The 21,737-nt window shown below is 38.3% G+C and overlaps 1 protein-coding gene across 3 annotated transcripts in view; it reads left to right on the top strand.

The window, feature by feature from the left end:
• The window catches only part of CycK (cyclin K), a 60,819-nt gene extending 39,479 nt beyond the window's left edge, over window positions 1-21,340 (top strand). For 2 of the 3 annotated variants that reach the window (XM_070086962.1, XM_070086960.1), the window contains 3 exons: window positions 44-101; window positions 9,994-10,166; window positions 19,452-20,319. In XM_070086962.1, coding sequence (XP_069943063.1) covers window positions 44-101; window positions 9,994-10,166; window positions 19,452-20,182 — 962 coding nt within the window. In that variant the 3' untranslated portion in view covers window positions 20,183-20,319. Of the gene's footprint in view, window positions 1-43; window positions 102-9,993; window positions 10,167-19,451 lie in introns of all 3 variants that reach the window. The other variant, XM_070086961.1, reaches the window with a different exon arrangement.
• The last annotated feature ends 397 nt before the right edge of the window (window positions 21,341-21,737 follow it).

The raw sequence follows: 21,737 nt of genomic DNA, 5'->3' as shown, positions 1-21,737 counted from the left end.
TGATCATCATTGCAGTGAATCACAATTATATTTGTTTTAACAGGAGACAAAAAGAAACTACCCAATATGGTACAGATGGCCTGGACATTTGTCAATGACAGGTATGTTATACTATAGTATTATGAAATTTTTGTCTGTAAGTTTAAAAGTTTTTATATATAATAAGAGTAGATGACTAAGAGGATATAAATTTGGGGTACAATTAAGGAGGGGGCAGAGGTCATCCTGGTAAGGGTTGGAGAGAGGGGTCAACAAGGTCTTGAATATTGTATGAACATATTAAATTGGAGTAAATAGGGACAAGTGGTTTTATGGCTTGCCATGCTGTTGAAGTGTAAGCACACTAACATTTATGAAGGGATTCAGGAAAACTGGGTTGCTGGACTTTAGTCGTGGAGGTGGTAAGTACAATGCCTGCACTCTAAAGGAGGGGTGAGGATGTTGGAGTTTGGCAGGTCCTGCTAATAGTAATGTCATTACACTTCTGGTAAGACAATGATTGAAGGAATTATGGTAAATGTGTTTTTTTTTTTTTTTTTTTAGGGAGGGGGGGAGGAGTCACTTCACTTTGGTGGGAGATGATCAGTGTGTTAAAAAAAAAATCCAAACTCCCATCTTTCAGAGTATAGGCAATGTACTTTCCACCTCCAGACCTTGTAGGCCATCTTTCTGGGTTCCCTGAATTCCTCAAATAGATGTCACCTTGCTCACATTTCAGCAGTATGTCAAATCTCAAAAAATCACTTGTCTCCACTCACTTTGATCTAATATATTCATACATGCATGCTGGATGCACCACCCCTTATACTCAAAACTACATTAAGTACAGTGCCTGCAAAAAGAAATAGTCTGTCCAAAAATGCTAAATAAATTGACATTTTCAAGGTTTCTATATTTTCCCTTACACTAAACAGCCTCACTAGACAGCCTAAGGGCAATTTTACTGAGGTTGATGGTTTGACAGCAACCACCCAGGGAAGTACTACCGTCCTGCCAGATGACTGTGAAACAAAAACCTGTAACTGTTTTGCATGATGGTAGGATTGCTGGTTTCTTTTTCTGTCTCATAAACACGCTAAGATAACAGGGATATCTTGCTACTCCTACTTACACTTTGGTCACACTTCACAGACACGCACATGCATATATATATATACATACATCTAGGTTTTTCTCCTTTTTCTAAATAGCTCTTGTTCTTTTTTATTTCTTCTATTGTCCATGGGGAAGTGGAAAAGAATCTTTCCTCCGTAAGCCATGCGTGTCGTATGAGGCGACTAAAATGCCGGGAGCAATGGGCTAGTAACCCCTTCTCCTGTATACAATTACTAAAAAAGAGAAGAAGAAAAACTTTATAAAACTGGGTTGCTTAAATGTGCGTGGATGTAGTGCGGATGACAAGAAACAGATGATTGCTGATGTTATGAATGAAAAGAAGTTGGATGTCCTGGCCCTAAGCGAAACAAAGCTGAAGGGGGTAGGAGAGTTTCAGTGGGGGAAAATAAATGGGATTAAATCTGGAGTATCTGAGAGAGTTAGAGCAAAGGAAGGGGTAGCAGTAATGTTAAATGATCAGTTATGGAAGGAGAAAAGAGAATATGAATGTGTAAATTCAAGAATTATGTGGATTAAAGTAAAGGTTGGATGCGAGAAGTGGGTCATAATAAGCGTGTATGCACCTGGAGAAGAGAGGAATGCAGAGGAGAGAGAGAGATTTTGGGAGATGTTAAGTGAATGTATAGGAGCCTTTGAACCAAGTGAGAGAGTAATTGTGGTAGGGGACTTGAATGCTAAAGTAGGAGAAACTTTTAGAGAGGGTGTGGTAGGTAAGTTTGGGGTGCCAGGTGTAAATGATAATGGGAGCCCTTTGATTGAACTTTGTATAGAAAGGGGTTTAGTTATAGGTAATACATATTTTAAGAAAAAGAGGATAAATAAGTATACACGATATGATGTAGGGCGAAATGACAGTAGTTTGTTGGATTATGTATTGGTAGATAAAAGACTGTTGAGTAGACTTCAGGATGTACATGTTTATAGAGGGGCCACAGATATATCAGATCACTTTCTAGTTGTAGCTACACTGAGAGTAAAAGGTAGATGGGATACAAGGAGAATAGAAGCATCAGGGAAGAGAGAGGTGAAGGTTTATAAACTAAAAGAGGAGGCAGTTAGGGTAAGATATAAACAGCTATTGGAGGATAGATGGGCTAATGAGAGCATAGGCAATGGGGTCGAAGAGGTATGGGGTAGGTTTAAAAATGTAGTGTTAGAGTGTTCAGCAGAAGTTTGTGGTTACAGGAAAGTGGGTGCAGGAGGGAAGAGGAGCGATTGGTGGAATGATGATGTAAAGAGAGTAGTAAGGGAGAAAAAGTTAGCATATGAGAAGTTTTTACAAAGTAGAAGTGATGCAAGGAGGGAAGAGTATATGGAGAAAAAGAGAGAAGTTAAGAGAGTGGTGAAGCAATGTAAAAAGAGAGCAAATGAGAGAGTGGGTGAGATGTTATCAACAAATTTTGTTGAAAATAAGAAAAAGTTTTGGAGTGAGATTAACAAGTTAAGAAAGCCTAGAGAACAAATGGATTTGTCAGTTAAAAATAGGAGAGGAGAGTTATTAAATGGAGAGTTAGAGGTATTGGGAAGATGGAAGGAATATTTTGAGGAATTGTTAAATGTTGATGAAGATAGGGAAGCTGTGATTTCGTGTATAGGGCAAGGAGGAATAACATCTTGTAGGAGTGAGGAAGAGCCAGTTGTGAGTGTGGGGGAAGTTCGTGAGGCAGTAGGTAAAATGAAAGGGGGTAAGGCAGCCGGGATTGATGGGATAAAGATAGAAATGTTAAAAGCAGGTGGGGATATAGTTTTGGAGTGGTTGGTGCAATTATTTAATAAATGTATGGAAGAGGGTAAGGTACCTAGGGATTGGCAGAGAGCATGCATAGTTCCTTTGTATAAAGGCAAAGGGGATAAAAGAGAGTGCAAAAATTATAGGGGGATAAGTCTGTTGAGTGTACCTGGTAAAGTGTATGGTAGAGTTATAATTGAAAGAATTAAGAGTAAGACGGAGAATAGGATAGCAGATGAACAAGGAGGCTTTAGGAAAGGTAGGGGGTGTGTGGACCAGGTGTTTACAGTGAAACATATAAGTGAACAGTATTTAGATAAGGCTAAAGAGGTCTTTGTGGCATTTATGGATTTGGAAAAGGCGTATGACAGGGTGGATAGGGGGGCAATGTGGCAGATGTTGCAAGTGTATGGTGTAGGAGGTAGGTTACTGAAAGCAGTGAAGAGTTTTTACGAGGATAGTGAGGCTCAAGTTAGAGTATGTAGGAAAGAGGGAAATTTTTTCCCAGTAAAAGTAGGCCTTAGACAAGGATGTGTGATGTCACCGTGGTTGTTTAATATATTTATAGATGGGGTTGTAAGAGAAGTAAATGCGAGGGTCTTGGCAAGAGGCGTGGAGTTAAAAGATAAAGAATCACACACAAAGTGGGAGTTGTCACAGCTGCTCTTTGCTGATGACACTGTGCTCTTGGGAGATTCTGAAGAGAAGTTGCAGAGATTGGTGGATGAATTTGGTAGGGTGTGCAAAAGAAGAAAATTAAAGGTGAATACAGGAAAGAGTAAGGTTATGAGGATAACAAAAAGATTAGGTGATGAAAGATTGAATATCAGATTGGAGGGAGAGAGTATGGAGGAGGTGAACGTATTCAGATATTTGGGAGTGGACGTGTCAGCGGATGGGTCTATGAAAGATGAGGTGAATCATAGAATTGATGAGGGAAAAAGAGTGAGTGGTGCACTTAGGAGTCTGTGGAGACAAAGAACTTTGTCCTTGGAGGCAAAGAGGGGAATGTATGAGAGTATAGTTTTACCAACGCTCTTATATGGGTGTGAAGCGTGGGTGATGAATGTTGCAGCGAGGAGAAGGCTGGAGGCAGTGGAGATGTCATGTCTGAGGGCAATGTGTGGTGTGAATATAATGCAGAGAATTCGTAGTTTGGAAGTTAGGAGGAGGTGCGGGATTACCAAAACTGTTGTCCAGAGGGCTGAGGAAGGGTTGTTGAGGTGGTTCGGACATGTAGAGAGAATGGAGCGAAACAGAATGACTTCAAGAGTGTATCAGTCTGTAGTGGAAGGAAGGCGGGGTAGGGGTCGGCCTAGGAAGGGTTGGAGGGAGGGGGTAAAGGAGGTTTTGTGTGCGAGGGGCTTGGACTTCCAGCAGGCATGCGTGAGCGTGTTTGATAGGAGTGAATGGAGACAAATGGTTTTTAATACTTGACGTGCTGTTGGAGTGTGAGCAAAGTAACATTTATGAAGGGATTCAGGGAAACCGGCAGGCCGGACTTGAGTCCTGGAGATGGGAAGTACAGTGCCTGCACTCTGAAGGAGGGGTGTTAATGTTGCAGTTTAAAAACTGTAGTGTAAAGCACCCTTCTGGCAAGACAGTGATGGAGTGAATTATGGTGGAAGTTTTTCTTTTTCGGGCCACCCTGCCTTGGTGGGAATCGGCCGGTGTGATAATAAAAAAAAAAATAAATTGATGGTTTGTCAGACAGCTCATACACATGCCAGCAGCAACTTCCATCCATCTTTTGCCTTCAGTTACTTTGGAATTGCTGTAGGAGGCAGCATCTTTGTGTGCCCTTCCTCCCCCCCCCCTCCCATTCCATTTTGAAATTTCCTGTTGGATTATTTGACAGCCCTGTAAGCTAAATGTCAAAGAGAAGGCTTTTTTTTTTTTTTCCCCTCAAAATGTAGGAAACTTGGATCACAGTGGACTGATTATTTCAAGAATCTCTTAATAGTATGCCTTCAGGAATTAAACCAATAGACGGAATAACCCAGCATTAGATTAACAGATTAAAGTAAGTTAATTTTCAGATTATTTCAATTCTTTTATTGCTTTTCATGTATAATAAAATGTTAACTATGTTTTCAATGATTTCGTTTGCAGGCACTGTATCTCCTCATTTTTGTGGTGGAGGACCAGTTGAATGAAGGGTAATTGTGGGGCTTAATTACAGCTTTAACCAAATCATGAATGCACACTTGCTATTATCTTCAATGATCCAACCCATGTTCCATCACCTATAGGTTATTTGTAGTCCAGGAATTTTTAGATTACTACCAGCAGATATAAAAAATATTGTTAAAATAAAGGTTGAAGTTTTCATGAAGAAACTGGAACATTATATGCTCAGAGTGCCTTATTTGCCAGGTTGTGATAGCCCTGTAGGTCCTTGGAGCATTGGTATCAACAGCCTGGTTGATCAGGCAGCTAACAGGAAACTCTGGTTTAAGGCTAAGCTGAGAGAGTAAAAAAACCATTGGAACCAGTCATGTGTATAGCTAGGAACATGCAAGAAATCTTTGACTTAATGGACTTCAAAAATACAAGACTAAATCTGCTGGGTCACCCGATTCAGAAGTAATGGGCAGAATCTGTTGATTACACTACATTCTAAAACTAAAGATCATCTGTTAAGTACCAGTAACTTTAAAGTTAGTTAGAGCACAAGATAACTGGATTTGAGAATTTTAAGGAGCTCAAACTTGAGCTCAGTGACTACACTTCAATATTGGGATTGTTTACTTTGATATGGTTGTCCTCCCCCCCCCCCTGTATAAGTTTTCTCTCAGTGTCGACCTCGATCCACCCACTGTATAGTTTAGTCAGTTTTGGCTTGCCCTCATATTCATTTAATACATCTAGTTTTTTAGTCATTCATATTTTAACTTATTTTAGTGTTTGAATTATTCACAGTTTTTTATCTTGCATCATTGTTCAAGAGTTATGATTTTTTCACAGATCTTGATGGCGATTGTTTCACTGAAACATTGATAATGAATATATTTTACAAGAAAAAATGCTTTCACCTTCATGTATTACTATATTTTATGACATTAAAGATGCTATTTTTTCTTCTAAGAGAAGTCAAATACACTTACCCAGCATCTTGGAGCCCAAAGGTTACATAAAAATATGAGAAAGAAGGAGTACTGCAGCAGGCCTACTGGTCCATACTGGCAGGTCCAAGTCACACCTGCTTTGCTCAGAAGTCTCGACCTAAACCTAGAAAAATTTTTTGATACTAAACAGTAAACTAAGCTCCTGTATATGACCCAATAATGAATCGTGTAAACTATGAATAAATAACAAAAATATTCATAAAAAATTTGTTGGTACTTAGCAGCAGTAGGGCGAGGTAAACCAGGTGATGGAGTTGAATGAACTACAGTAGTATTGGTAGGCCAGTTCACTTGTTTACCATCAAATGATAGTAAGATATGGTAAAATATGGCAGTAAGATACATTAAAAAACAGTAGTGAGATACGGCACTTAGTTAAAGTACGATACGGCAGTAATACACAGAAGCTGCCATTTGCACGCCATAGGTTTGTTTTGGTCATGTTGCAGTAAAAATGTAATCTTATTAAACAGTAAAATCAGTAAACTTAAAAACAAAATATTTTTAAAATGCATGAAAACTCCATCACAAATCAATATGCAGTCCTAGCCATAGACACATCCACTTGCATGCATCCAGACAGAGAGTAGAAAGAAAACACGGTCAGTCAGGTGAAGTTTACGTATTGTACGTGACTCAATTGAGTGTGTCCTGCAAATGTTCAGTTGCAGCTAAATTAAGTGACAGTGAAAGACACAAAAATACTGCTAAGCACAAGAAAACTGAAGAATCATTAAGTGAAAATCAAGGAAGGACCCCAATGGAAATAAGTCACTTGTCTGACTCTTTTTTGAGTTATCCTGGGTAATTTATACACATTTTATTATGTATGATAATTTGTTTTAGCTGACTCCCAAACCTGCCAGTCACCTGCGTCGGTGATAAAAAATGCAGAACGCACCATCAGCACGTGTTTTTATACGTTAGACCTCAGACTTAACATAACTTCATTACTGTTATTACCATGGATATTTTTGCCCTTTTTTTTTTTTTTCTCTCCAAAGTTTAGCCTGTCAGACTTGGGGATCAAAACTTTATAATGTACACTACATCTTTATTTTGCTTTCCTTCTTAAGCCTCTGTGATTTTTGCCATAATTATCTAATAGTAATTCTTGAACAATGATGCAAGATAAAAATTGTGAATAATTCAAACACTAAGTTAAAATATTAAAGACTAAAGAAGTAGAGATGTATAAAATGAATGAGGGCAAGCCAAAACTGACTAAACTGGACAGTGGGTGGATCAAAGTCAACACAGAGAGAAAACTTCTACAGGTCTCCCTCAACATTCGCGTTTTCAACTTTCGCGGGCTTCACACATTCGTGAATTCCCAACCGCCAAATTCCCAGCTGCCAAATCATATTTAAGGTTACCGCCACGAGTCCTTACTACCCTCCCTCCGACCCCTGCAACTGGCAGCCAGCCCTCCCACCACTGTGTGGTGAGTGTTTTGTTTGTTCATTATTTGCTATTAAACTACAGTATAAATAATGTAAACCCATCCATGACTGCATATTAGAATGGCTATTCGGACAGGTATTGGAAGGTGACATCGTGTGTTTACTCTTGAACACAGCAAAGAATCAAACATTTCTGCTACTGCTAATAATAATAATATTAATATAATAATAATAATAATAATAATAATAATAATAATAATAATAATAATAATAATAATAAATACGATAGAATTGAAGAAGGAAATTGTACAAAAATACGAGGGTTGAAGCAGTGGTGGAGGAAGTGGTTGACGCAGCGTCAGTGTGGCTTTGTTTATGCTGGAGTGAGTATTAGTCTCCGTGCTCTTCCAAACATTTCACAATAATTCATTGTATTTGGTGCTTGTAGATCGAGTGTGACTGGAGTGGTTGAGGCAGTGATAGAGGCAGTGGTAAAGGCAGTGGGTGAAGCAGTGATAGAGGCAGTGATAGAGGCATTGGGTGAGGCAGCAGTTGAGGCAGTGGAAGAGGCAGTGGTTGAGGCAGTGATAAAGGCAGTGGTAGAGGCAGTGGGTGAGGCAGTGGTAGAGGCAGTGGTAGAGGCAGTGATAAAGGCAGTGGTAGAGGCAGTGGGTGAGGCAGTGGTAGAGGCAGTGGTAGAGGCAGTGGTAGAGGCAGTGGGTGAGACAGTGGTAGAGGCAGTGATATTTACTAACATATATATTATAAATAATAATAGTACATTATGAATAACATTTATTATTATTATTATTATTATTATTATTATTATTATTATAAATGTTATTAATATTAACATGTACTATTATTATTTATAACATATATGTTAGTAAATACCACTGCCTCTATCACTGCCCCTATCACTGCCTCCCTCCCTGCCTCTATCACTGCCTCTATCACTGCCTCACCCACTGCCTCTATCACTGCCTATATCACTGCCTCTACCATTGCCTCACCCACTGCCTCACCCACTGCCTCACCCACTGCCTCTACCACTGCCTCAACTGCTGCCTCACCCACTGCCTCTACCACTGCCTCTACCACTGCCTCAACCACTCCAGTCACACTCAATCTACAAGCACCAAATACAATGAATTATTGTGAAATGTTTGGAAGAGCACGGAGACTAATACTCACTCCAGCATAAACAAAGCCACACTGACGCTACGTCAACCACTTCCTCCACCACTGCTTCAACCCTCGTATTTTTGTACAATTTCCTTCTTCAATTCTATCGTATTTATTATTATTATTATTATTATTATTATTATTATTATTATTATTATTATTAGCAGTAGCAGAAATGTTTGATTCTTTGCTGTGTTCAAGAGTAAACACATGATGTCACCTTCCAATACCTGTCCGAATAGCCATTCCAATATGCAGTCATAAATGGGTTGACATTATTTATACTGTAGTTTAATAGCAAATAATGAACAAACAAAACACTCACCACACAGTGGTGGGAGGGCTGGCTGCCAGTTGTGGGGGTCAGAGGGAGGGTAGTAGGGACTTGCAGTGGTGGAGGCAGTGGTATTTAATAACATACATGTTGTTAAGGCATAACGTATGTATTTAGTACAATTTACGATGTTTTCATGTATTTTATGATTGTTCATGGTTCAACAAGTTAAGGAAGCAGTATTGTATTATATTTCCCTACAATATTTTGGGGCACCAAACATTCACGGTTTTTCAACATTCGCGAGGCTCTTGATCCCCTAACCCTCGTGAATGTTGAGGGAGACCTGTACAGGGGGACACAACCTTATCAAAGTAAACAATTCAAATACTGAAGTGTAGTCACTGAGCTCAAGTTTGAGCTCCCTAAAATTCTCAAATCCAGTTATCTTGTGCTCTAACTAACTTTAAAGTTACTGGTACTTAACAGATGATCTTTAGTTTCGGAATGTAATCTTGTAGTTGACAAAGGTTTAGCTAATCTAGTGAGGGTCCTGTAGCCACATATTCTGTTTTGGAAGTTTCTATATATACTTCCAAAGTATCTATCATTACAGCAAGAAAAAAAAAACAATAAATGACACTTGAGCACAAAAGGCAGCATAAATGAATCCTTATATATAAAGTGATTACCAGTAGTTGTGATGGGCATGAGCTTGCTGCAGGTAGTGCTTTCATAAACTGTTTGAAAGACTTGTGATATTGCTACATGTCTAATTTTTTTTTTTTTTTTTAATTTCTCTGCTGCTGCCTCTGAAAAAAAAGTAATGTCTGCTCTTTTTAAGGTTTCTAGGTTTTCTCCTGAATTTGTTCTGTCTCCAAAGAACACTAAATACTTATGGTATTTTGTAGGTTTTGTAAATGCCACATTTTGGAAATAAGGTTCTGGAGTTGTGTATGGACAAGTTTAGCACCTTTAGTAAATATTAATATTTCATATCCCATTTGCATAAATGAAAAGGAAGGAGGGGTAGCAAGAGATAAATACTGTAGAAGTCTTATCTAGCATTAATATTTACATTTACCTTGTCTCTGAATATTGTAATGAATTTAAATTTATATATTACAATCTGTATTTTTATAACTTTTTATTTTTAAGCCTGTGCACAACACTATGCCTCCAGTGGGAACCAGAGATCATTGCCATTGCACTGATGTATCTGGCAGGAAAATTAAGTAAATTTGAAGTAACGGATTGGAATGGAAGGACAGCCAGGCACCAGCGTTGGTGGGACATGTATGTGGAAGGCATCTCCATGGATCTTCTAGAAGGTAATGCACCCTGAGTATTTATTAGCAGTCAAAAAGAGTTTTGTTGCAAGGGTAAGAAAAACTAAATTATCTAGTCTGTAAGGAGTATGAAAACCCATTTCTAAAAATGTTTTATTCAGTACCTTGCTATTTTTTATTGCATAAGGTAGGTAGTGAATTGCTAGTACAGTTTTTTGTAGATTAGTAACCAGTAACTATCCAAGGAAGTACAGGCAGGCTCTGCTTGTACAGCAGGTTAGGTTCCAGGCTACCACTGTAAAGCAGAAATCACTGTAAAATGAATCATAGCTTTTTTTAACTTTCAAATAAATATAAAGGCCTGATAAATATGTTTATGCTATCATATATTAAGTGAGCAATATAGCTAGACCTAAAAAGTGGATATACAGCACACACACATTACTTACCTTAAAATATTTTCATCCTTAGCTTATAGCGAGTGGTGAATATATTTATTGTAGGAAGTTTGAATAAAGGAAGAATGGGTATATGGTAAACCCTCGTGAATTTGGGGCTTCAGTAATTTGCAGATTTTTTTCTTAAAACCTAACTAATAATTGCTCGCGGAAATCCCCGTATATTTGCAGAATTTTTTTTTATTATTATTATCACACTGGCTGATTCCCACCAAGGCAGGGTGGCCTGAAAAAGAATAACTTTCACCATCATTGTCTTGCCAGAAGGGTGCTTTACACAGTTTTTAAACTGCAACATTTACACCCCTCCTTTTTTTATGGTAATATATATAAGTAATATATATAAGTATAGTAGTACCAACACTCTTATATGGATGTGAAGCTTGGGTGGTAAATGCAGCAGCGAGGAGACGGTTGGAGGCAGTGGAGATGTCCTGTCTAAGGGCAATGTGTGGTGTAAATATTATGCAGAAAATTCGGAGTGTGAAAATTAGGAGAAGGTGTGGAGTTAATAAAAGCATTAGTCAGAGGGCAGAAGAGGAGTTGTTGAGGTGGTTTGGTCATTTAGAGAGAATGGATCAAAGTAGAATGACATGGAAAGCATATAAATCTATAGGGGAAGGAAAGAGGGGTAGGGGTCGTCCTCGAAAGGGTTGGAAAGAGGGGGTAAAGGAGGTTTTGTGGGTGAGGGGCTTGGACTTCCAGCAAGCGTGCATGAGCGTGTTAGATAGGAGTGAATGGAGACGAATGATACTTGGGACCTGACGATCTGTTGGAGTGTGAGCAGGGTAATATTTAGTGAAGGGATTCAGGGAAACCGGTTATTTTCATATAGTCGGACTTGAGTCCTGGAAATGGGAAGTACAATGCCTGCACTTTAAAGGAGGGGTTTGGGATATTGGCAGTTTGGAGGGATATGTTGTGTATCTCTATACGTATATGCTTCTAAACTGTTGTATTCTGAGCACCTCTGCAAAAGCAGTGATAATGTGTGAGTGTGGTGAAAGTGTTGAATGATGATGAAAGTATTTTCTTTTTGGGGATTTTCTTTCTTTTTTTTGGGTCACCCTGCCTCGGTGGGAGACGACCGACTTGTTGAAAAAAAAAAAAAAAAAATTTTATGCTTTTTAAAAATGCTAAATAATCAGAAAAATATAATTTAGTAATTTTGTAACAATTATTAACGTAAATTCAGCAAAATTTCCATATATCGGTAAGTACCCCTACATTTAAATTTACTTTTACTAAATTAAATTATTACCATTTATTTACAGTACATATACCAAAGAAAATGGGGTTTCATGAATTACAGTATACCAAAGAAAGTGGGCTTGCATGAATTACAGTACATATGGGAGTAACAGTATTTTACATTCTAGCACTGTGGGAGACATAGCAGTGTAGTGCTGTATACAGGTTTATCTTTACATTCATTTTTTTTTTTTTAGGGTGATGTGTGAAGCTGAATTTGAAATTAAAGTGTTTTGGGGGCATATTTAGGGGTGGTCTTAGAACGTAACCCCCATGAATTTGGGGAGACTACTGTAATTGGAAACCACTGTATTAGCAAAACGCTGTAAAGCGGGGCCCTCCTGTACTTCCATCCTGTTGTGTGTGTAGAGTAAAAGCTCATTCAGTATTTTGCAGTCTGGCAGGAATGCTGGTCTCTTATTTTTGTCTCAGATTTGTAAAATGACAGATAAGGCTTTAGAACATTACTTTCCTGAGTGATTATTAACTATTCTTACTCTTGTAATATTTCCTTTCTAATTTATGAGACCTGGTCAGAGATTGGGTTGCTGGGATAGCAGTCTTGTAATAATAATTTTTATTTGGACCTGATACATAGTTGTACAAGGAATTATGGTATTTGGGTGTACATGCCAAAAGCCCCTTGTATGCAGAGCATTATGGGCAGGCTAAAAATTAACTTAAGATTAACTAAGCAATGATATATTCAGTGGTAAAAATTACAGTAAACAAATTACAACATGAAGTACAAATGAGTATTTTAAACAATGAAATTTGAACATCACTGAATAATTATCCTACAGCCCTAATTGCAGAACGTGTTGTTTCCAGTGTAAACAAGACGTAAATACAAATATATTTAACAGTGCCTAAAATGATGTGAATATTGTTGAATAACTCGGTGTTACGAACATAGTCAGTTGGTCCCTGGGTTATAGTGCTTTTCGTAACAAAATAAACTTAGTACGTCTAGGTACTCACTTCAGAGGAAAAGGAATTTTCTTAGTTTCTATTTAATTTATTAATAATCATAATAATCACTTAAATTCACCTTCTCATATTTTGCACTATGAGTAGAATACTTTTACCATTCCTCATTAAAACAACACAGTACTGGGTTTAGTATTTACAAATGGCTCTGAGTGAGTCACGAAATATTAGTATATGCACATGCACAGGCGTTGCCTAAAAACTCGAACACATTAATAGATTTCTTATGATAGGGTTCACTTTACAATAAGTCCTCATACACTACAGAGGCTTGCTCACTTGGCTTCACTTTCTCTAAGAGCTTCTCGACCGCCTTCTCCAACCGAGATAAGTCTTAGCAGTAAGCTCCTGAAAATTCCTGGGATTTTCTAGGGAGGCGAATGGTGGTTTAGAGGTGGATACTTCCCTCGACCCTTCCTGGTCCAAAGGAAGGTATGAACTGAACTCTGTGAGGCTTTACCAGCCCACTTTGTCTCGGTCGGAACAGGGGTTGAGCAGCTCAAAACACCTACTGGTGCTTGGCCAGGTCACCAGCAGTTGACACTAATTAAACGACCTACCTAAATACAAAGCTAAGTAATACGACCAGATAATATTATAGAGTAAATCCATTTTAGCTACTAATGGAATTACTCCTGAATATAATATTAAGTGAAATAGCAAAAATAACATATAAAAGTATATCATTGTGATAAACAGTCTACTTAAAATGAACAAACGGGTGTAACACTCAGCAGAAGCATGTAGCTAAATCTCAGGTGCCACTTTGACACTGTAGTAACCTGGAATGAGTGACTTGAAGCTGTGTTGACTCTTGTAATCAACAAGTGAGTTCATACCACATTATATTGCTGTATATAATTCTATTTGAGATAAGTAGTAGGTTGGTAGACAGCAACTCACCCAGGGAGGTACTACTGTCCTTACTAAACGAATGTAAAATGGAAACCTGTAATTGTTTTACATGATGGTGGGATTGGTGGTATCTTTCTATCTCAAAACCTGCAAGATTTCAAGTACGTCTTGCTACTTCTCCTTACACTTAGGTCACACTGCACATACATGTACAATCATATATATAAATATATATATATCCCTCTGGGTTTTCTATTTTCTTGCTAGATCTCCATGGGGAAAGTGGAACAGAATTTTCTTTATAAGCTATGCGTGTTGTAAGAGGCAACTAAAATGTCAGGAGCAAGGCTAGTAACCCCTTCTCCTGCATACATTACTAAAGCTATGAAGAGAAACTTTTGTTTTTCTTAATGGGCCACCCTGCCTCAGTGGGATACAGCTGGTTTGTTGAAAGAAGACCTCTGCTTGAGGTTTCATTTTTTTTTTTTTATGCACAATGGTACAGAAACCCAAAGAAATAAAAACACTAATTTTTGCTGATTCAGTAGTTGCCTTGCAAGAAGTACAAATTCACCACATTTTAACTGCTCCACTGATTATTATTATAATCAAGGGGGAAGCGCTAAACCCGGAGGATTATACAGCACCTGGGGGGGGGGGGATGTGGAAGGCATTCAGGCTTAATTCGGGGAACTGGAGCACAGATCCAATTCCCTAAATCAAGAGCCCCTCACCAACATCAAGGAACCTTCCTTGAGGGGACTACTCCACTGAATTGCAACATTACTTCCCATTCATCAGAGGGCAAGTACTCTCTTTCCCATCTTTGTATCTCAAGCCCAACTAACCAGTTTCCTTAAATACCTTCACAATTGTAGCCTGGCTCTTACTCCAGTCTTCTTATTAATAAAGTCCTTGAATAGATCCTCGTAGTAATAATTTAGTATATTTTAGCTACAGTGTCACTGTAGAGGCCAGCAGATTTGCTGTCACAATTGTAACAAAGAATATCTGTACAAATAAGAAATTTTCTGTTACTACAGTAGACCGTCATTTAACCCTTTGAGGGTCGACAGGCCCTCTCCGAAACTCGTTCTCAGGGTCGGCCAAATTTCAAAAAAAAAAAAAATTATTTTTTCTTATGAAAAAATAGTATTTTTTCTAAACATTATAGGCTAAACAAAAAAATTTTAACGTCAATACTTACCGAGATATGGAGGTGTGAAATTTGCCAAAATTGAACAACATATGGTAACATCGCCGACTGCCGTCACCCGGTATTTTTCTATTTACTTTTTTATGTACTATTTTCAATTTTTTTTCAATTTTTCTTTTTCTGAGTAACTTTTATGGCCTCTGAGGCCAACATGATCAGTATTTTGTAAGTTATTTCTTTTTCAATACTACACAATAAGGGCGTAAACACTGTTGTCATTATTTTGTTTACAGAAAATATTTACACAAACAAACAATATGAAATGTTGTTTATTACTATTTTTCTATATTTTATATACACATACGCTGTATAGCCCTTGTGGCTTAGCGCTTCTTTTTGATTATAATAATATATACACATATACAGTCACAGGACATGTTTCTAGAAGTTCTGCAGCCTGTGGAACTCTTTGAAACATGGTGTCATGCACAGTGGAGTTTTGCACTCCTCACACATAAAACGAGTGTCTCTGCGTTGTCGTGGGCGTTTTTTTGTATGTGAACAGACGTAACACCTCTTCTGAGCCTTTTTCTTCAAAGCAGTAGCAGGCAGTTTTACCAGGAAGTGATCACCATGCTTCAGACGAGCAGGTAGTTGTTGATAATTTGGTGGGCGGTCAATTGCAGGTGCATTTCCTTGGTACTTGAATACTATTTGTCTGATGACAGACAAACAGAATTCGCCGTACTGTGGTTTGTTTCTGGTGCTCATCTTATACATATTATAAGCATTGAGCATGGAAATGTCCAGAAGATGGAAAAACAGTTTGATGTACCACTTATAACTCTTGCGAACACAATCAGCAAACCCAATCTGCATGTCACATTTGTCCACTGAACGCATGTTGAAGGTGTAATCAATCACAGCTGCAGGTTTTAGAATGGGTTCATTTCTCTCTCTATGCTGCCTGCCACTGTCTGCCATTTCATTAGGGTGAATTGATGACAACAGTGTGACATCTCGTTTGTCATGCCACCGAAATGCCATGATGTCATTGGCAGCAAACGCCTGCACCTCACCTCTGCGAGTGCCAGCATCAAACCTGGGCATACGTTTTCGATTTGCACGCACTGTGCCACACACATCTGTCATGTTCACTCGCAAAAAATCACTGAGTGAGGGGCTTGTGTACCAGTTATCTGTATATAATATATGCCCCTTACCAAGGTATGGTTCTATCATTGTTCGAACCACATCACCTGAGATGCCCAATAACTTCCTGGTATTTTGCAATGTATAACTTCCAGTGTACACAATAATATCCAATACCAGACCACTGTAACAATCACAAAGCACAAACAACTTTATACCAAAGCGTTTCCTCTTGCTTGGTATGTACTGCTTGAAAGAGAGTCTTCCTTTGAACAGAATCAAAGACTCGTCAATTACAAGCTTCCTGAAGGGATAAAAATGAGTACTGAATTTCTGTTTCAGATACACAAACACATTCCTAATCTTATATAACCTGTCAGTTCTGTCAGGCCTGGTTTTATCTGAGAAGTGAAGCATACGTAACATTAGCACAAATCAATTCACTGGCATTATATCACTGAAACCTGGTGTTGCAATCAGGGGGTCTGTTGACCAGTATGATTTCACTTTGTGCTTATACACATGTGGCATAAGCATTATTGTGGCAAAGAAAAGATACATCTCAGCCACAGTTGCCTCCTTCCATTGGTGTAGACGTGATTTTGGTGAAAGTATTGTGTTTGCCATGGTGTACTCGTAGTATGTGTTGCTTTCCATGACAATACTTTTCATCAGTGGTTCGTCAAAGAATAACTCGAAACATTCCAGTTCAGTGGCATTGTTCCCAAGTGCACAAGATGGCCGTATTCCACTTTGGCTGCCATCAAACTGGTGGGGATTTGGAACAAAATTGACAGCTTCCTGCCAATCCCAGGTGCGGTCTGCTGGTGGGTACTGGACAATGACAGGTGGTTGTGGTTGTGGAGGTTGTGGTTGTGGAAGTTGTGGTTGTGGAGGCTGGTGTGGTGGGGGAGTGGGGGATGGTGGCCTTTGTTCTAGATCAGCTGAGGCAGCGGCGTGGCTGGCAGCGTGGGTGGCAGCATGGCCCACTGCTGGTGCCTCACCGCCGGCACCACTACCACCACGCACATTTTCCATCCCAATTGCAACAGTATCTTCGTCATTTTCACTGTCTGTTCCTGTTGTACAGCCACGGGATGTACTCCGAGATACACTCCTTCCCCTTGGTATAACATATGGCACACTTCCAGAGCGCATATATCGTCGTATATACTGACGCTTCACTGGGGAATATTGCACTTCACTATCACTACTGGAACTAGTTTGAAGAGCTTGTAGTTCATATTCACTATCACTATCATCACCCATGCTCTCATCTGAGTCTGGGATTTGGGAAAATAGAAGTTTCCTCTTGGGTTCTGGAACAACTGAACGTGAACACGAGGGCCCAGCACCAGAGGTGGAAGGCTGAGGGTCGTCTGGGTTTTCTTCACTATTACCGATATTATGGTCATTAGTTTCGGTCAAAACCTCACTAAAACCACGAAACTCATCTTCACTGGCACTTCCATCACTATTAGAACTGTCACTGGGGAACAAAAGTGTCCCAATTCGCCGAGGAGTGAGGAGCTTCTTACCGCGAGGCATGGTGGACATTGTTTACTAAGAGGGCATTCCCACAATGCACCACTGGGTCCCAGATTTTTTTTCTACCGCGCACACTGACCACGCAGACCCATTCTCTCACACCTAGGCCTATCAGCCTTTTCGCGCGAGATTTGAGGCCGCTAGAATTTATGCGTACTAGTACGTCAAAAACCCCTACGCGTAAGACGTACTAGTACGACGAAAACCCTCAAAGGGTTAACACAGTAGTTATGTTCCTGAAAACGTCGTGTTAGGTAAAACTGTGTTAGATGAACTGAAGAATTTATAGGAAAAATAGGGTTACATTCCTTGGAGCCCCAAAAGCCAAAACTTTTTTTTAGGCCGCCACATCTTTCAAAAATAAAAGTGAATATGTAATTGTAGTTCATTGTCGTGATGTATTATGTTGTTTTTACTGCTTAAGATTACAAATGCAATAGAAATAATAGTATTTCTTACCTTAAATTGTGGATAATTGTGGAGAGTTATGCTGTGGCCCTACTGGGCTGAGGTGGATGGTAGAGGTTCTGGTACTGAAGTCAACGGTTGTACTGGAGTGTGCATAAATTCTGTAATAGATTTCTGTTCTATTTTAAAGTCAGTCAAGCCAGTAAGTAATTCAGTCAGTAAATCAGTGAAGTCAGTCATCATGTACAGTCATATATTTACCTCATTCTTTTGTGCACAAAGTGAGCTTCATTATGGCCACTGGCTATCTCTTGTCTAATATCTCTATTTTCTTTGTTAATTCTAAGACTTAAACATTTATACGTTTTCTTGCCACTTTCAGAATACTTGTATGCCTACTGGGTGCCATGATTGCTTGGCAGATTTTAGATATAGCAATTAAAATATGTGTCTAAACAAACACAGCGAACTCCCAGAGGATCGCCCTACACACGTATGAACTGAATTGAAGGCTGGGAGGGTGGTGGTGGTGGTTGCAGAGGGTGGCAGTAGGTCTTCCTTGTTGAAGCAGTGGTATAACTCACAGCCAATCCTGCGGGTGACTGCGCACTCAAAATTTTTTTTTTTCCACTCGCAAACTGAACCATGTTAAATTTTACGAAGTGTTGAATAAAATTGTGCCGCAATTCTTCAGTCGTGCTATAACCGAATTGTGCCAAATAAACTCATGTTAAAGGACAGTCTACTGTATATCATAATTATTGTTTGGCCTTTACTGAAATAACATTTGATTTATCTTAAAAGTAGATTTGCCAGAAAGGAGTTCACAATGGAAGTAAAGTATAGCAAGTCCTCTCTTAATATCATCAATAGGGTCTTGGAAACTACAACAAATGAAGTATAATGAAACCAGTTTTACCATAGGCTAATTGAAACTTCTTGCTTTGTTTCTAATGTCACACTTTTTCTCTGTTTTTTGTGGTCACAGACAGGTGCACAGTGCATCTTTAGCACTCATTACAACAGGGTTAAATCAAGGAATAAATGTTTGTAAAGCTAAAATTGTAAGGAGCACTTCCTACCATCACGCAGTTCAAAAACAATAATAAATATGATGGGCTCGCTGAGTGTTTTTGTACCACATTGTTTGTCATGCATTTGTATGAGTGTTGTATACTTTGAATTTTTATTTTACAGTAATTTGTATTGGATTTTTTCTCATCCATGTTATAACAAAACAACATTATTCGAGGACCTGCTGTACGGTATATTATTTTTCAGCCATATTTTGGCTTGTAGGTAGGAAATGGGTAAGGGAAGGTCTTGCTGATCTTAGCAGGAATATCGCCACTGACTAGTTTGGAAGAGGCTTGGAAGAAATGCAGTAGTTTGGTATGTGTCGACAGTTAGAAAGAATTTACTTATTATTAAGCAACATAATTCCTTTTCAGATGCTGTATCCAGTATTTGTTTATTAGGAGATGAAATAATTTATTTTTATGTTTTCAGATATATGTCACCAAGTTCTTGATCTCTACTCACCAAATAGATCAGAAACAGGATCAACTTCTGGTGACACTGCTCTCGTCATGCCTGGAGCTACTCCTCGACGACCATCAACACCAACACAGGCAAGCAGTGCAGCTCCACCTCCTGCCAAGAAGGTTAAGAAAGAAGAAGTGAAATCCTCTCCTGCCAAGACAGAAAATACTACTCCCTCACAATCCTTCCAGTACCCCTACCAGTATTCAAATTATCCTTCATCTTATCCTTCCCAAAGTTCATCTCAGGGAACTTCTACTGCTGCTACCCAGCGGTACCCATATTCTTACCCTCCATCTACTACTCAAGGGCCACCTCCACAGGCTCCTCCTCAGGCACCCCCTCCAGCATATCAACCACCTCAAAGACACTACCCCCCACCTGCTGCATCTACATGCCAAGCTGCTGCTGCTCCTCCACATTATACTTCACAACCTCCACCGTCTCATTATTCTACAACAAATCATCCTCCTGCTTCTTACCATCAAGCATCCACCACAACACATTACCCCACCCCACCCACAAATCAACCACCTCCTCAGAGTCACTACCCTCCTCCTCCTCATGGGTCTACCTCCTCTTCATATTATGCACCACCACCTGCTTCTACTAATCCAACTAGCTATCCAACAGCGGGTCCATCCTCATCATATCCACCTCCAAATTCCTATTCTCACTCAAGTTCCAGACAATACTGAGTATTTTCTTATTCGTCACTATGCCCTGTTCTTTTTAGACTACGACTGTTATGTATTATATGTTAGTCCTGCATATAATTTTTTATCTAACTGAAATAAAATAAAGTTTATTGCAAAATATTATTTTCAGGATAATGGTCAAATTACCATGTGTGTACATTAAAAATTAGTAAAGTTTAAATATAAATTTCAGTCAAGTTTCAGTATATCAAAACAAGCTTCATTATAAATTTCAATAAATAGTTTTAGTATGAATGTAGATACACAATTTCAATAATTGTTTTGTACAAAATTATTGATGTTAGTGTTATGTATAATAATTGGTTATGTAAAATAAATTCCTTGAACCACGTATTCAAAGCAAAAAATTTACTTCACAATATCAGGATAGCATAATGAAAATGTACAATTGCTTAAACCATAATATAGTATACATATTTCAGGCAAGGCTGGAGAAACTATTATAAAACCATGTCACATTCTTTAAATGCTAATATTACTAGTAGCTAAGTATCAGAACATAGGTTTGAAACATTATATGGGAAAATCTAACAGCTATACAATTAAAATCTGAATTTTTTAGTCATGCATGCATCAGAAATGTGATTAGGTTACATGGTTATAATAACTGCAGGTACAGCTGTAGTTTGATTATATGCTGATATTTTTTAGTATATATTTAAGTTCTATTGTGCACTATGACCTATACATGTTAAGAGCTTGTTTTCTACTATGACAATTTCTTATAAATTATTATTCCTATTATAATAATTGGTTCTGTTTGTGAATAAATTATCCACCATTTACACTGCATGCAGGAATTTTGATATTTTCATAAATTCCTAAGGTAAATCACTGGTAAATATTGAGTTGCCCAGTCTATAAGACATTTCATAGGGCTTCCCAATTAATGTACAAATGTTTGCTCAAAATAAAAATATAAATTATGTGCATAACTGACGGCAGCATTAAAAATCTTGCTAAGTGTCTGTTATATTATTATGTATAAGGAAAAAGGGCTAAACCCATAGGGGTTAAATGCACAAAGAGTCTATGCTTCTGTATTAAATTGCTGTGATATTTGACTGGCAATTTAGTTAGCTGCTTCAAAATGTGTATAAATCATATATTTAGGTAAATAAAGTGAATGGTAAAGAATACTGTAATTTCATTACTGAAATAGGTAAAGTTAATCCATCTTTAAACAAATGTAGCTGAGCAATAGTTTGGGAGGTTCTCTCAACACCTTTTTGAATGTTCAAGGTTCTATTGATAGTGTGTCTAGCAAGAACACACTAGCTCTAGTGGGGAGGGAGAGGTGCAATAGAGTATGACCTGAGGAAGGGAAAGGTAGAATCAATTACTCAGATAATCAAAACTTTATTTAATGGAATATTGAGACTAAAATAAAATAAATGGAACACTATTATATTTTAATCTCTCCCTTTAACCCTTAAATAGTCCAAACGTACATATACGTTTTTTCAACATCTGAAAGTATGTAAAAGAATGTAGATCATCTTTTTTGTTTTACATTTGAAAACGTGTAAAAAAA

The sequence above is a fragment of the Cherax quadricarinatus genome, chromosome 20 (assembly GCF_038502225.1).
Source record: "Cherax quadricarinatus isolate ZL_2023a chromosome 20, ASM3850222v1, whole genome shotgun sequence".
NCBI classification, from domain to species: domain Eukaryota; kingdom Metazoa; phylum Arthropoda; class Malacostraca; order Decapoda; family Parastacidae; genus Cherax; species Cherax quadricarinatus.
The sequence above is the reverse complement of the archived record's forward strand: the minus strand, read 5'-3'. Positions and strand labels throughout refer to the sequence as shown.